Genomic DNA, 12,607 nt, shown 5'->3' on the forward strand with positions numbered 1-12,607 from the left:
TATAATCAATTTTTCTGGGCAGGTATGCGAATGATTGATTTGATCAATTTTCCGTTCAATTTTCAATGGATGTAAGAATTTAATTTCATTACGCCACCACAATGCGCGAAATGGTCGTGAGCAACGGATTGACTCCGGCGCCGCAGGAGCCTCGGAAATCGTCCAAACTGATTTCCCACACCATGGCCCCGCCCAGTCCCCTGGAAAGGATGAAATTGCTCTTGGTGGTCAACATGGCAACGTCGTCAAAACCAATCCAGTTGACGACATTGGTGTTTGACAGAGCGTAGGGTCCGGTGAGCTGGTCGGGGTCTTGAACAACCTGCCAACCTTCGTTTTGGACGGCCAGACAAATTTCGAAATAGCCCATGTAACCCTCGACGTTGGTAAAGGGTCCGGGAGTTCCAGCGCCGGACGCCGGAGCGGGTGGAACGGCGACATCGGACGACAGTTTCCAGCTGTGTCCGTAAAGGGGCAGGCCAAGGTTGATTTTATTGGCGGAGAGTCCGTTTTTGATCCAGTAATCGACGCTGTACTCGACGTTGTTGTCGGCCGTTTCCCAGGATCGCTTCCGCAGCGGAGCGTGGTGATCCGCCGTCTCCGGTTCCCACGGTCCGTGCAAGTCGTAAGTCATCAAATTGATGAAATCGACTGAGACTTCGATGGCTGGGATGTCAAAACCTGTACAACCAATCAAATATATTAAAATAAACCAACAACATTATTTGAAATTTTGATGTCGTAATCGATTTACCGAGATCAGCCGGAAGAGGCGAAACGGCAGCGCTGAGGACATAATTGTAAGGAGCGAAAGCTTTTTTCAAAGCAGCCAGAAGGTTGCTGAACCCGATTTTATCGGCATCCGTCCTCGGGTACTCCCAGTCGACATCCAGCCCGTCGAATCCGTAGTCGCTCAGCATCCGGAGAACTGAGTCGACGAACGTCTGGATGTTTTCACTGGTGGACACCATCCGCGAATATTTGTCGTTGATGTTTGAATCCACCCATCCGCCGATGCTTAACATGGTCTTGAGCTTTGGATTTTGGCTTTTCAATCCGGTGAATTTGTGGTAGAATTCCTGATCGATATCCACCGCCGGATTGTTGGGTGTGATCTGCAGTGTGGAATCGTCGAGATCGGCGAAGGCGTAGACGAGGTGAGTGCACAATTTAGTGTCGACATTCTCCACTCCAAACTGCCAGGGTTCTGTCGCATTACAAAATATTCGAATAAAATCATATTGAAACATAAAAGTTTAACTGAAATTATACCTTGACGTTGAATGGCCCAGTTTGGGAAGTAACAAACAAAACGGCCTGCCGATGCGAACGGCACTACTCCGCAAACGAACAGAGTCGCTAGTAAAAGCAGTCTCATTCTAACAGAGTACAATGCAGTTATTTGAAAATTGGAATTTTTATTTAGATAGTATTATTTCAAACCTTCAAGTGCTGGATGATTTCCTATCGTGAACTGATTTGTGACTAAGAACCGCAGGGCATTTTATAGTCGTCTGCTGTTCCTACAATTGTAATCGACAATGTCGAAACCAGTGTGGAATCAGTTGTAATGTTTGCTCTAGTAGATGAACCTTGTTGTTTTAGTGATTGCTGCATCCAACATTCCAACATCCAAAGTGTGATGAAGAACATCTTACTTTACGTCAGCAGCACGAGTTTGAAAATTGTGATTATAATCCCGTGCGCAAGGGTAAATTTTGCAGATTATAGTACTTTATTGTCATGTTTCAGCTCGATCAGTAAGACTAAGTTACGGTGTTATCAGTTTATCAGCATTGGAAGTTTCTTGATTATTTATTTGTCTAGAAACTTTCAATCTGCGTTGAAATAGTTTAAGACTCGTAAAAAACAACTGCGCATCAATTGGCTGCTGATATTATCCTGCGAGTGTAGAAACGTAGAAACATTTTCGGCGGCATTGCATCTGGTTTCACAATAAAGGCCGATCACTTTTGGTTTTTCCTTAATTCTTTTTGTTTGTCTTTTTTGTTTCATTGAATTTTTGTTGTTGTTGTTTGCAGACGACACTGGTGTTTGGCAGAAATCTTACGTAACGTTTGACAGCAGCCATCAGTTTCCGAATGACGGAATATTGGAATAAGGATAATAATTTCTGCTCTTGATATTTTATAAGGTTGGATATTTAATTAATCCTCCCTTTACATTGAATGCTGAAATAGGAAAGTTGCTGTGGTTCTACAAATTATTTATTTTAATTCATTAAGCGCAGATTAAGGGTGATTTATTTTATATATTTTAAATATTAATTTTCAAAACACGGAACATCACGCGTAAACGTTTACGTGCCGTTTTATGAAGTCCTATTAAAATTCAAAAAAGAAAAAAGGGAGGTTTTGCGGATGAAGTTGTTTTAAAAACAAAAATGTTTGTACATTTCCGTGAGTATAATAATAATATTAGATTCTCGTGCGAATTTGAGAATTGATATTTTATAGGAGTCTATTATATACCGGCCGCGACCGGTAATTAATTATGTAAAATGAGATCTCCGATGAGAAATCCCTTTAATTATATCAAATCACCCCGAAATAAAAATACAAGTTCCATTCATTGCGAATCAAATAATCCATGCCCTTCGTGAATTTGAGACCTGACGCGACCTGACCACATTAAAATGATCAATTTTTAAAAATTAACTGTTTCTCTTATTTCCTCTACAATTATATTGACCTCGTTATCGACCTAGTCATATTCGGGAATCAAATAAATCAATATCAATCAAACCAAATATTTTGCAGTTGTAAATGTTTAATATACTATGTCTGTCACATCTATATAATCATATTTTTCTGGGCAGGTATGCAAATTATTTAGGTGCTGATTTTATCAATTTTCCGTTCAATTTTCAATGGATGTAAGAATTTGATTTCGTTACGCCACCAAGATGCGCGAAATGGCCGTCAGCAACGGATTGACTCCGGCGCCGCAGGATCCGCGGAAATCGTCCAAACTGATTTCCCACACCATGGCCCCGCCCAGTCCCCTGGAAAGGATGAAATTGCTTTTGGTGGTCAACATGGCAACGTCGTCAAAACCAATCCAGTTGACGACGTTGGTGTTTGACAGAGCGTAGGGTCCGGTGAGCTGGTCGGGGTCTTGAACAACCTGCCAACCTTCGTTTTGGACGGCCAGACAAATTTCGAAATAACTCAAGATACCCTCTTCTCCGGTAAACGGACCGGGAGTTCCGCCGCCGGCCGCTGGAGCGGGAGGAGCTGTGACATCGGACGACAGTTTCCAGCTGTGTCCGTAGAGTGGCATGCCGAGGTTGATTTTGTTGGCGGAGAGTCCGTTTTCGGTCCAGTAATCGACGCTGTACTCGACGTTGTTGTCGGCCGTTTCCCAAGATCGCTTCCGCAGCGGAGCGTGGTGATCCGCCGTCTCCGGTTCCCACGGTCCGTGCATGTCGTAAGTCATCAAATTGATGAAATCGACTGAGGCTTCGATGGATGGGATGTCGTAACCTGTGAACTAATCCAATAAGTATACCGAAATTATGTGAAACTATTATCTCTAACGTTTTACCGAGATCAGCCGGAAGAGGCGAAACGGCAGCGCTGAGGACATAATTGAAAGGAGCAAAAGCTTCTTTCAAAGCAGCCAGAAGGTTACTGAACCCGATTTTATCGGCATCCGTCCTCGGGTACTCCCAGTCTACATCCAGCCCGTCGAATCCGTAGTCGCTCAGCATCCGGAGAGCGGAGTTGACGAACGTCTGGATGTTTTCGCTGGTGGACACCATCCGCGAATATTTGTCGTTGATGTTGGAATCCACCCATCCGCCGAAGGCCAACATAGTCTTGAGACTTGGATTTTGGCTTTTCAATCCGGTGAATTTGCGATATCCTTTTTGAACGATATCTACCACCGGATTACTGGATTTGATCTGCAGTGTGGAATCGTCGAGATCGGCGAAAGAGTAAACGAGGTGAGTGCATAATCTCGTGTCGATATTATCCACTCCAAACTGCCAAGGATCTGTTGCATCAATAATATATTCGGTTAAAATCATATTGAAACATAAAAGTTTAACTGAAATTATACCTTGACGTTGAATGGCCCAGTTTGGAAAGTAACAAACAAAACGGCCTGCCGATGCGAACGGCACTACTCCGCAAATGAACAGAGTCGCTAGTAAAAGCAGTCTCATTCTAAATTGAAATGAAATTTAATAATTTGGACAGTATATTTCAAACCGTTCAACAAGTGCTGACGGCCTATACCAAACTGATTTGTAACTAATTACCGCAGGGCGTTTTATATTCGTCTGCTGTTTATCGAAAATGTCGAAACCAGTGTGGAATCAGGTGTAATGTTTGCTCTAGAACCTTTTGTTGTTTTACTGATTGCCGCATCCAACATCCAAAGTATGAAAAACATCACGTAGCTAGCGGTCAACAGCACGATGACAATTGTGATTAATCCCGTAAAAGCGTAATTACAGATTATACTTTGTTGTTCATTCTTTCAGCTCGATCCGGTACAAAGCGGAAAGCGTTATCATCGTATGTTTCTTGATTGTTTTGTCTGTAGACTCTGCATAAACTTTGAATCTGTGTTGTAATAGTTTAAGACTCGTAAAAAACAACTGCGCATCAATTGGCTGCTGATATTATCCTGCGAGTGTAGAAACGTAGAAACATTTTCGGCGGCATTGCATCTGGTTTCACAATAAAGGCCGATCACTTTTGGTTTTTCCTTAATTCTTTTTGTTTGTCTTTTTTGTTTCATTGAATTTTTGTTGTTGTTGTTTGCAGACGACACTGGTGTTTGGCAGAAATCTTACGTAACGTTTGACAGCAGCCATCAGTTTCCGAATGACGGAATATTGGAATAAGGATAATAATTTCTGCTCTTGATATTTTATAAGGTTGGATATTTAATTAATCCTCCCTTTACATTGAATGCTGAAATAGGAAAGTTGCTGTGGTTCTACAAATTATTTATTTTAATTCATTAAGCGCAGATTAAGGGTGATTTATTTTATATATTTTAAATATTAATTTTCAAAACACGGAACATCACGCGTAAACGTTTACGTGCCGTTTTATGAAGTCCTATTAAAATTCAAAAAAGAAAAAAGGGAGGTTTTGCGGATGAAGTTGTTTTAAAAACAAAAATGTTTGTACATTTCCGTGAGTATAATAATAATATTAGATTCTCGTGCGAATTTGAGAATTGATATTTTATAGGAGTCTATTATATACCGGCCGCGACCGGTAATTAATTATGTAAAATGAGATCTCCGATGAGAAATCCCTTTAATTATATCAAATCACCCCGAAATAAAAATACAAGTTCCATTCATTGCGAATCAAATAATCCATGCCCTTCGTGAATTTGAGACCTGACGCGACCTGACCACATTAAAATGATCAATTTTTAAAAATTAACTGTTTCTCTTATTTCCTCTACAATTATATTGACCTCGTTATCGACCTAGTCATATTCGGGAATCAAATAAATCAATATCAATCAAACCAAATATTTTGCAGTTGTAAATGTTTAATATACTATGTCTGTCACATCTATATAATCATATTTTTCTGGGCAGGTATGCAAATTATTTAGGTGCTGATTTTATCAATTTTCCGTTCAATTTTCAATGGATGTAAGAATTTGATTTCGTTACGCCACCAAGATGCGCGAAATGGCCGTCAGCAACGGATTGACTCCGGCGCCGCAGGATCCGCGGAAATCGTCCAAACTGATTTCCCACACCATGGCCCCGCCCAGTCCCCTGGAAAGGATGAAATTGCTTTTGGTGGTCAACATGGCAACGTCGTCAAAACCAATCCAGTTGACGACGTTGGTGTTTGACAGAGCGTAGGGTCCGGTGAGCTGGTCGGGGTCTTGAACAACCTGCCAACCTTCGTTTTGGACGGCCAGACAAATTTCGAAATAACTCAAGATACCCTCTTCTCCGGTAAACGGACCGGGAGTTCCGCCGCCGGCCGCTGGAGCGGGAGGAGCTGTGACATCGGACGACAGTTTCCAGCTGTGTCCGTAGAGTGGCATGCCGAGGTTGATTTTGTTGGCGGAGAGTCCGTTTTCGGTCCAGTAATCGACGCTGTACTCGACGTTGTTGTCGGCCGTTTCCCAAGATCGCTTCCGCAGCGGAGCGTGGTGATCCGCCGTCTCCGGTTCCCACGGTCCGTGCATGTCGTAAGTCATCAAATTGATGAAATCGACTGAGGCTTCGATGGATGGGATGTCGTAACCTGTGAACTAATCCAATAAGTATACCGAAATTATGTGAAACTATTATCTCTAACGTTTTACCGAGATCAGCCGGAAGAGGCGAAACGGCAGCGCTGAGGACATAATTGAAAGGAGCAAAAGCTTCTTTCAAAGCAGCCAGAAGGTTACTGAACCCGATTTTATCGGCATCCGTCCTCGGGTACTCCCAGTCTACATCCAGCCCGTCGAATCCGTAGTCGCTCAGCATCCGGAGAGCGGAGTTGACGAACGTCTGGATGTTTTCGCTGGTGGACACCATCCGCGAATATTTGTCGTTGATGTTGGAATCCACCCATCCGCCGAAGGCCAACATAGTCTTGAGACTTGGATTTTGGCTTTTCAATCCGGTGAATTTGCGATATCCTTTTTGAACGATATCTACCACCGGATTACTGGATTTGATCTGCAGTGTGGAATCGTCGAGATCGGCGAAAGAGTAAACGAGGTGAGTGCATAATCTCGTGTCGATATTATCCACTCCAAACTGCCAAGGATCTGTTGCATCAATAATATATTCGGTTAAAATCATATTGAAACATAAAAGTTTAACTGAAATTATACCTTGACGTTGAATGGCCCAGTTTGGAAAGTAACAAACAAAACGGCCTGCCGATGCGAACGGCACTACTCCGCAAATGAACAGAGTCGCTAGTAAAAGCAGTCTCATTCTAAATTGAAATGAAATTTAATAATTTGGACAGTATATTTCAAACCGTTCAACAAGTGCTGACGGCCTATACCAAACTGATTTGTAACTAATTACCGCAGGGCGTTTTATATTCGTCTGCTGTTTATCGAAAATGTCGAAACCAGTGTGGAATCAGGTGTAATGTTTGCTCTAGAACCTTTTGTTGTTTTACTGATTGCCGCATCCAACATCCAAAGTATGAAAAACATCACGTAGCTAGCGGTCAACAGCACGATGACAATTGTGATTAATCCCGTAAAAGCGTAATTACAGATTATACTTTGTTGTTCATTCTTTCAGCTCGATCCGGTACAAAGCGGAAAGCGTTATCATCGTATGTTTCTTGATTGTTTTGTCTGTAGACTCTGCATAAACTTTGAATCTGTGTTGTAATAGTTTAAGACTCGTAAAAAACAACTGCGCATCAATTGGCTGCTGATATTATCCTGCGAGTGTAGAAACGTAGAAACATTTTCGGCGGCATTGCATCTGGTTTCACAATAAAGGCCGATCACTTTTGGTTTTTCCTTAATTCTTTTTGTTTGTCTTTTTTGTTTCATTGAATTTTTGTTGTTGTTGTTTGCAGACGACACTGGTGTTTGGCAGAAATCTTACGTAACGTTTGACAGCAGCCATCAGTTTCCGAATGACGGAATATTGGAATAAGGATAATAATTTCTGCTCTTGATATTTTATAAGGTTGGATATTTAATTAATCCTCCCTTTACATTGAATGCTGAAATAGGAAAGTTGCTGTGGTTCTACAAATTATTTATTTTAATTCATTAAGCGCAGATTAAGGGTGATTTATTTTATATATTTTAAATATTAATTTTCAAAACACGGAACATCACGCGTAAACGTTTACGTGCCGTTTTATGAAGTCCTATTAAAATTCAAAAAAGAAAAAAGGGAGGTTTTGCGGATGAAGTTGTTTTAAAAACAAAAATGTTTGTACATTTCCGTGAGTATAATAATAATATTAGATTCTCGTGCGAATTTGAGAATTGATATTTTATAGGAGTCTATTATATACCGGCCGCGACCGGTAATTAATTATGTAAAATGAGATCTCCGATGAGAAATCCCTTTAATTATATCAAATCACCCCGAAATAAAAATACAAGTTCCATTCATTGCGAATCAAATAATCCATGCCCTTCGTGAATTTGAGACCTGACGCGACCTGACCACATTAAAATGATCAATTTTTAAAAATTAACTGTTTCTCTTATTTCCTCTACAATTATATTGACCTCGTTATCGACCTAGTCATATTCGGGAATCAAATAAATCAATATCAATCAAACCAAATATTTTGCAGTTGTAAATGTTTAATATACTATGTCTGTCACATCTATATAATCATATTTTTCTGGGCAGGTATGCAAATTATTTAGGTGCTGATTTTATCAATTTTCCGTTCAATTTTCAATGGATGTAAGAATTTGATTTCGTTACGCCACCAAGATGCGCGAAATGGCCGTCAGCAACGGATTGACTCCGGCGCCGCAGGATCCGCGGAAATCGTCCAAACTGATTTCCCACACCATGGCCCCGCCCAGTCCCCTGGAAAGGATGAAATTGCTTTTGGTGGTCAACATGGCAACGTCGTCAAAACCAATCCAGTTGACGACGTTGGTGTTTGACAGAGCGTAGGGTCCGGTGAGCTGGTCGGGGTCTTGAACAACCTGCCAACCTTCGTTTTGGACGGCCAGACAAATTTCGAAATAACTCAAGATACCCTCTTCTCCGGTAAACGGACCGGGAGTTCCGCCGCCGGCCGCTGGAGCGGGAGGAGCTGTGACATCGGACGACAGTTTCCAGCTGTGTCCGTAGAGTGGCATGCCGAGGTTGATTTTGTTGGCGGAGAGTCCGTTTTCGGTCCAGTAATCGACGCTGTACTCGACGTTGTTGTCGGCCGTTTCCCAAGATCGCTTCCGCAGCGGAGCGTGGTGATCCGCCGTCTCCGGTTCCCACGGTCCGTGCATGTCGTAAGTCATCAAATTGATGAAATCGACTGAGGCTTCGATGGATGGGATGTCGTAACCTGTGAACTAATCCAATAAGTATACCGAAATTATGTGAAACTATTATCTCTAACGTTTTACCGAGATCAGCCGGAAGAGGCGAAACGGCAGCGCTGAGGACATAATTGAAAGGAGCAAAAGCTTCTTTCAAAGCAGCCAGAAGGTTACTGAACCCGATTTTATCGGCATCCGTCCTCGGGTACTCCCAGTCTACATCCAGCCCGTCGAATCCGTAGTCGCTCAGCATCCGGAGAGCGGAGTTGACGAACGTCTGGATGTTTTCGCTGGTGGACACCATCCGCGAATATTTGTCGTTGATGTTGGAATCCACCCATCCGCCGAAGGCCAACATAGTCTTGAGACTTGGATTTTGGCTTTTCAATCCGGTGAATTTGCGATATCCTTTTTGAACGATATCTACCACCGGATTACTGGATTTGATCTGCAGTGTGGAATCGTCGAGATCGGCGAAAGAGTAAACGAGGTGAGTGCATAATCTCGTGTCGATATTATCCACTCCAAACTGCCAAGGATCTGTTGCATCAATAATATATTCGGTTAAAATCATATTGAAACATAAAAGTTTAACTGAAATTATACCTTGACGTTGAATGGCCCAGTTTGGAAAGTAACAAACAAAACGGCCTGCCGATGCGAACGGCACTACTCCGCAAATGAACAGAGTCGCTAGTAAAAGCAGTCTCATTCTAAATTGAAATGAAATTTAATAATTTGGACAGTATATTTCAAACCGTTCAACAAGTGCTGACGGCCTATACCAAACTGATTTGTAACTAATTACCGCAGGGCGTTTTATATTCGTCTGCTGTTTATCGAAAATGTCGAAACCAGTGTGGAATCAGGTGTAATGTTTGCTCTAGAACCTTTTGTTGTTTTACTGATTGCCGCATCCAACATCCAAAGTATGAAAAACATCACGTAGCTAGCGGTCAACAGCACGATGACAATTGTGATTAATCCCGTAAAAGCGTAATTACAGATTATACTTTGTTGTTCATTCTTTCAGCTCGATCCGGTACAAAGCGGAAAGCGTTATCATCGTATGTTTCTTGATTGTTTTGTCTGTAGACTCTGCATAAACTTTGAATCTGTGTTGTAATAGTTTAAGACTCGTAAAAAACAACTGCGCATCAATTGGCTGCTGATATTATCCTGCGAGTGTAGAAACGTAGAAACATTTTCGGCGGCATTGCATCTGGTTTCACAATAAAGGCCGATCACTTTTGGTTTTTCCTTAATTCTTTTTGTTTGTCTTTTTTGTTTCATTGAATTTTTGTTGTTGTTGTTTGCAGACGACACTGGTGTTTGGCAGAAATCTTACGTAACGTTTGACAGCAGCCATCAGTTTCCGAATGACGGAATATTGGAATAAGGATAATAATTTCTGCTCTTGATATTTTATAAGGTTGGATATTTAATTAATCCTCCCTTTACATTGAATGCTGAAATAGGAAAGTTGCTGTGGTTCTACAAATTATTTATTTTAATTCATTAAGCGCAGATTAAGGGTGATTTATTTTATATATTTTAAATATTAATTTTCAAAACACGGAACATCACGCGTAAACGTTTACGTGCCGTTTTATGAAGTCCTATTAAAATTCAAAAAAGAAAAAAGGGAGGTTTTGCGGATGAAGTTGTTTTAAAAACAAAAATGTTTGTACATTTCCGTGAGTATAATAATAATATTAGATTCTCGTGCGAATTTGAGAATTGATATTTTATAGGAGTCTATTATATACCGGCCGCGACCGGTAATTAATTATGTAAAATGAGATCTCCGATGAGAAATCCCTTTAATTATATCAAATCACCCCGAAATAAAAATACAAGTTCCATTCATTGCGAATCAAATAATCCATGCCCTTCGTGAATTTGAGACCTGACGCGACCTGACCACATTAAAATGATCAATTTTTAAAAATTAACTGTTTCTCTTATTTCCTCTACAATTATATTGACCTCGTTATCGACCTAGTCATATTCGGGAATCAAATAAATCAATATCAATCAAACCAAATATTTTGCAGTTGTAAATGTTTAATATACTATGTCTGTCACATCTATATAATCATATTTTTCTGGGCAGGTATGCAAATTATTTAGGTGCTGATTTTATCAATTTTCCGTTCAATTTTCAATGGATGTAAGAATTTGATTTCGTTACGCCACCAAGATGCGCGAAATGGCCGTCAGCAACGGATTGACTCCGGCGCCGCAGGATCCGCGGAAATCGTCCAAACTGATTTCCCACACCATGGCCCCGCCCAGTCCCCTGGAAAGGATGAAATTGCTTTTGGTGGTCAACATGGCAACGTCGTCAAAACCAATCCAGTTGACGACGTTGGTGTTTGACAGAGCGTAGGGTCCGGTGAGCTGGTCGGGGTCTTGAACAACCTGCCAACCTTCGTTTTGGACGGCCAGACAAATTTCGAAATAACTCAAGATACCCTCTTCTCCGGTAAACGGACCGGGAGTTCCGCCGCCGGCCGCTGGAGCGGGAGGAGCTGTGACATCGGACGACAGTTTCCAGCTGTGTCCGTAGAGTGGCATGCCGAGGTTGATTTTGTTGGCGGAGAGTCCGTTTTCGGTCCAGTAATCGACGCTGTACTCGACGTTGTTGTCGGCCGTTTCCCAAGATCGCTTCCGCAGCGGAGCGTGGTGATCCGCCGTCTCCGGTTCCCACGGTCCGTGCATGTCGTAAGTCATCAAATTGATGAAATCGACTGAGGCTTCGATGGATGGGATGTCGTAACCTGTGAACTAATCCAATAAGTATACCGAAATTATGTGAAACTATTATCTCTAACGTTTTACCGAGATCAGCCGGAAGAGGCGAAACGGCAGCGCTGAGGACATAATTGAAAGGAGCAAAAGCTTCTTTCAAAGCAGCCAGAAGGTTACTGAACCCGATTTTATCGGCATCCGTCCTCGGGTACTCCCAGTCTACATCCAGCCCGTCGAATCCGTAGTCGCTCAGCATCCGGAGAGCGGAGTTGACGAACGTCTGGATGTTTTCGCTGGTGGACACCATCCGCGAATATTTGTCGTTGATGTTGGAATCCACCCATCCGCCGAAGGCCAACATAGTCTTGAGACTTGGATTTTGGCTTTTCAATCCGGTGAATTTGCGATATCCTTTTTGAACGATATCTACCACCGGATTACTGGATTTGATCTGCAGTGTGGAATCGTCGAGATCGGCGAAAGAGTAAACGAGGTGAGTGCATAATCTCGTGTCGATATTATCCACTCCAAACTGCCAAGGATCTGTTGCATCAATAATATATTCGGTTAAAATCATATTGAAACATAAAAGTTTAACTGAAATTATACCTTGACGTTGAATGGCCCAGTTTGGAAAGTAACAAACAAAACGGCCTGCCGATGCGAACGGCACTACTCCGCAAATGAACAGAGTCGCTAGTAAAAGCAGTCTCATTCTAAATTGAAATGAAATTTAATAATTTGGACAGTATATTTCAAACCGTTCAACAAGTGCTGACGGCCTATACCAAACTGATTTGTAACTAATTACCGCAGGGCGTTTTATATTCGTCTGCTGTTTATCGAAAATGTCGAAACC

General features: G+C 41.8%; 5 protein-coding genes across 5 annotated transcripts; all 5 read right to left on the reverse strand.

The window, feature by feature from the left end:
• Positions 1 to 64: 64 nt before the first annotated feature.
• LOC124349793 (chitotriosidase-1-like) lies at positions 65 to 1,547 on the reverse strand. Its single transcript, XM_046800639.1, has 4 exons — positions 1,444 to 1,547; positions 1,273 to 1,379; positions 755 to 1,207; positions 65 to 681 (listed from the first exon to the last, which is right to left on the reverse strand). Exons 2-4 carry the CDS (start codon positions 1,376 to 1,378, stop codon positions 89 to 91), a joined length of 1,152 nt encoding a protein of 383 aa, XP_046656595.1. The 5' UTR covers position 1,379; positions 1,444 to 1,547; the 3' UTR covers positions 65 to 88.
• A 1,225-nt stretch (positions 1,548 to 2,772) lies between these two features.
• Positions 2,773 to 4,279, reverse strand: LOC124349787 (chitotriosidase-1-like). The gene is made up of 3 exons (XM_046800634.1): positions 4,087 to 4,279; positions 3,568 to 4,020; positions 2,773 to 3,506 (listed from the first exon to the last, which is right to left on the reverse strand). Exons 1-3 carry the CDS (start codon positions 4,190 to 4,192, stop codon positions 2,914 to 2,916), a joined length of 1,152 nt encoding a protein of 383 aa, XP_046656590.1. The 5' UTR covers positions 4,193 to 4,279; the 3' UTR covers positions 2,773 to 2,913.
• A 1,250-nt stretch (positions 4,280 to 5,529) lies between these two features.
• LOC124349789 (chitotriosidase-1-like) lies at positions 5,530 to 7,036 on the reverse strand. The gene is made up of 3 exons (XM_046800636.1): positions 6,844 to 7,036; positions 6,325 to 6,777; positions 5,530 to 6,263 (listed from the first exon to the last, which is right to left on the reverse strand). The coding sequence occupies exons 1-3, from the start codon at positions 6,947 to 6,949 to the stop codon at positions 5,671 to 5,673; spliced, it is 1,152 nt and encodes a 383-aa protein (XP_046656592.1). The 5' UTR covers positions 6,950 to 7,036; the 3' UTR covers positions 5,530 to 5,670.
• A 1,250-nt stretch (positions 7,037 to 8,286) lies between these two features.
• On the reverse strand, positions 8,287 to 9,793 carry LOC124349790 (chitotriosidase-1-like). Its single transcript, XM_046800637.1, has 3 exons — positions 9,601 to 9,793; positions 9,082 to 9,534; positions 8,287 to 9,020 (listed from the first exon to the last, which is right to left on the reverse strand). Exons 1-3 carry the CDS (start codon positions 9,704 to 9,706, stop codon positions 8,428 to 8,430), a joined length of 1,152 nt encoding a protein of 383 aa, XP_046656593.1. The 5' UTR covers positions 9,707 to 9,793; the 3' UTR covers positions 8,287 to 8,427.
• Positions 9,794 to 11,043: 1,250 nt separating this feature from the next.
• LOC124349792 (chitotriosidase-1-like) lies at positions 11,044 to 12,555 on the reverse strand. Its single transcript, XM_046800638.1, has 3 exons — positions 12,358 to 12,555; positions 11,839 to 12,291; positions 11,044 to 11,777 (listed from the first exon to the last, which is right to left on the reverse strand). Exons 1-3 carry the CDS (start codon positions 12,461 to 12,463, stop codon positions 11,185 to 11,187), a joined length of 1,152 nt encoding a protein of 383 aa, XP_046656594.1. The 5' UTR covers positions 12,464 to 12,555; the 3' UTR covers positions 11,044 to 11,184.
• Between the last annotated feature and the right edge of the window lie 52 nt (positions 12,556 to 12,607).

The sequence above is a fragment of the Daphnia pulicaria genome, chromosome 7, assembly GCF_021234035.1.
Source record: "Daphnia pulicaria isolate SC F1-1A chromosome 7, SC_F0-13Bv2, whole genome shotgun sequence".
Classification (NCBI taxonomy): Eukaryota; Metazoa; Arthropoda; class Branchiopoda; order Diplostraca; family Daphniidae; genus Daphnia; species Daphnia pulicaria.

What these genes read in the sequence shown, in the direction of transcription:
- LOC124349793 (XM_046800639.1), bottom strand. Translation starts at nt 1,378, where the DNA reads ATGAGACTGCTTTTACTAGCGACTCTGTTCGTTTGCGGAGTAGTGCCG. An exon ending in CTGGGCCATTCAACGTCAAG is followed by an intron (nt 1,208 to 1,272) that starts GTATAATTTCAG and finishes GTAATGCGACAG; the next exon opens with AACCCTGGCAGTTTGGAGTG. An exon ending in GCCTCTTCCGGCTGATCTCG is followed by an intron (nt 682 to 754) that starts GTAAATCGATTA and finishes TTGGTTGTACAG; the next exon opens with GTTTTGACATCCCAGCCATC.
- LOC124349787 (XM_046800634.1), bottom strand. Translation starts at nt 4,192, where the DNA reads ATGAGACTGCTTTTACTAGCGACTCTGTTCATTTGCGGAGTAGTGCCG. An exon ending in CTGGGCCATTCAACGTCAAG is followed by an intron (nt 4,021 to 4,086) that starts GTATAATTTCAG and finishes TTGATGCAACAG; the next exon opens with ATCCTTGGCAGTTTGGAGTG. An exon ending in GCCTCTTCCGGCTGATCTCG is followed by an intron (nt 3,507 to 3,567) that starts GTAAAACGTTAG and finishes ATTAGTTCACAG; the next exon opens with GTTACGACATCCCATCCATC.
- LOC124349789 (XM_046800636.1), bottom strand. Translation starts at nt 6,949, where the DNA reads ATGAGACTGCTTTTACTAGCGACTCTGTTCATTTGCGGAGTAGTGCCG. An exon ending in CTGGGCCATTCAACGTCAAG is followed by an intron (nt 6,778 to 6,843) that starts GTATAATTTCAG and finishes TTGATGCAACAG; the next exon opens with ATCCTTGGCAGTTTGGAGTG. An exon ending in GCCTCTTCCGGCTGATCTCG is followed by an intron (nt 6,264 to 6,324) that starts GTAAAACGTTAG and finishes ATTAGTTCACAG; the next exon opens with GTTACGACATCCCATCCATC.
- LOC124349790 (XM_046800637.1), bottom strand. Translation starts at nt 9,706, where the DNA reads ATGAGACTGCTTTTACTAGCGACTCTGTTCATTTGCGGAGTAGTGCCG. An exon ending in CTGGGCCATTCAACGTCAAG is followed by an intron (nt 9,535 to 9,600) that starts GTATAATTTCAG and finishes TTGATGCAACAG; the next exon opens with ATCCTTGGCAGTTTGGAGTG. An exon ending in GCCTCTTCCGGCTGATCTCG is followed by an intron (nt 9,021 to 9,081) that starts GTAAAACGTTAG and finishes ATTAGTTCACAG; the next exon opens with GTTACGACATCCCATCCATC.
- LOC124349792 (XM_046800638.1), bottom strand. Translation starts at nt 12,463, where the DNA reads ATGAGACTGCTTTTACTAGCGACTCTGTTCATTTGCGGAGTAGTGCCG. An exon ending in CTGGGCCATTCAACGTCAAG is followed by an intron (nt 12,292 to 12,357) that starts GTATAATTTCAG and finishes TTGATGCAACAG; the next exon opens with ATCCTTGGCAGTTTGGAGTG. An exon ending in GCCTCTTCCGGCTGATCTCG is followed by an intron (nt 11,778 to 11,838) that starts GTAAAACGTTAG and finishes ATTAGTTCACAG; the next exon opens with GTTACGACATCCCATCCATC.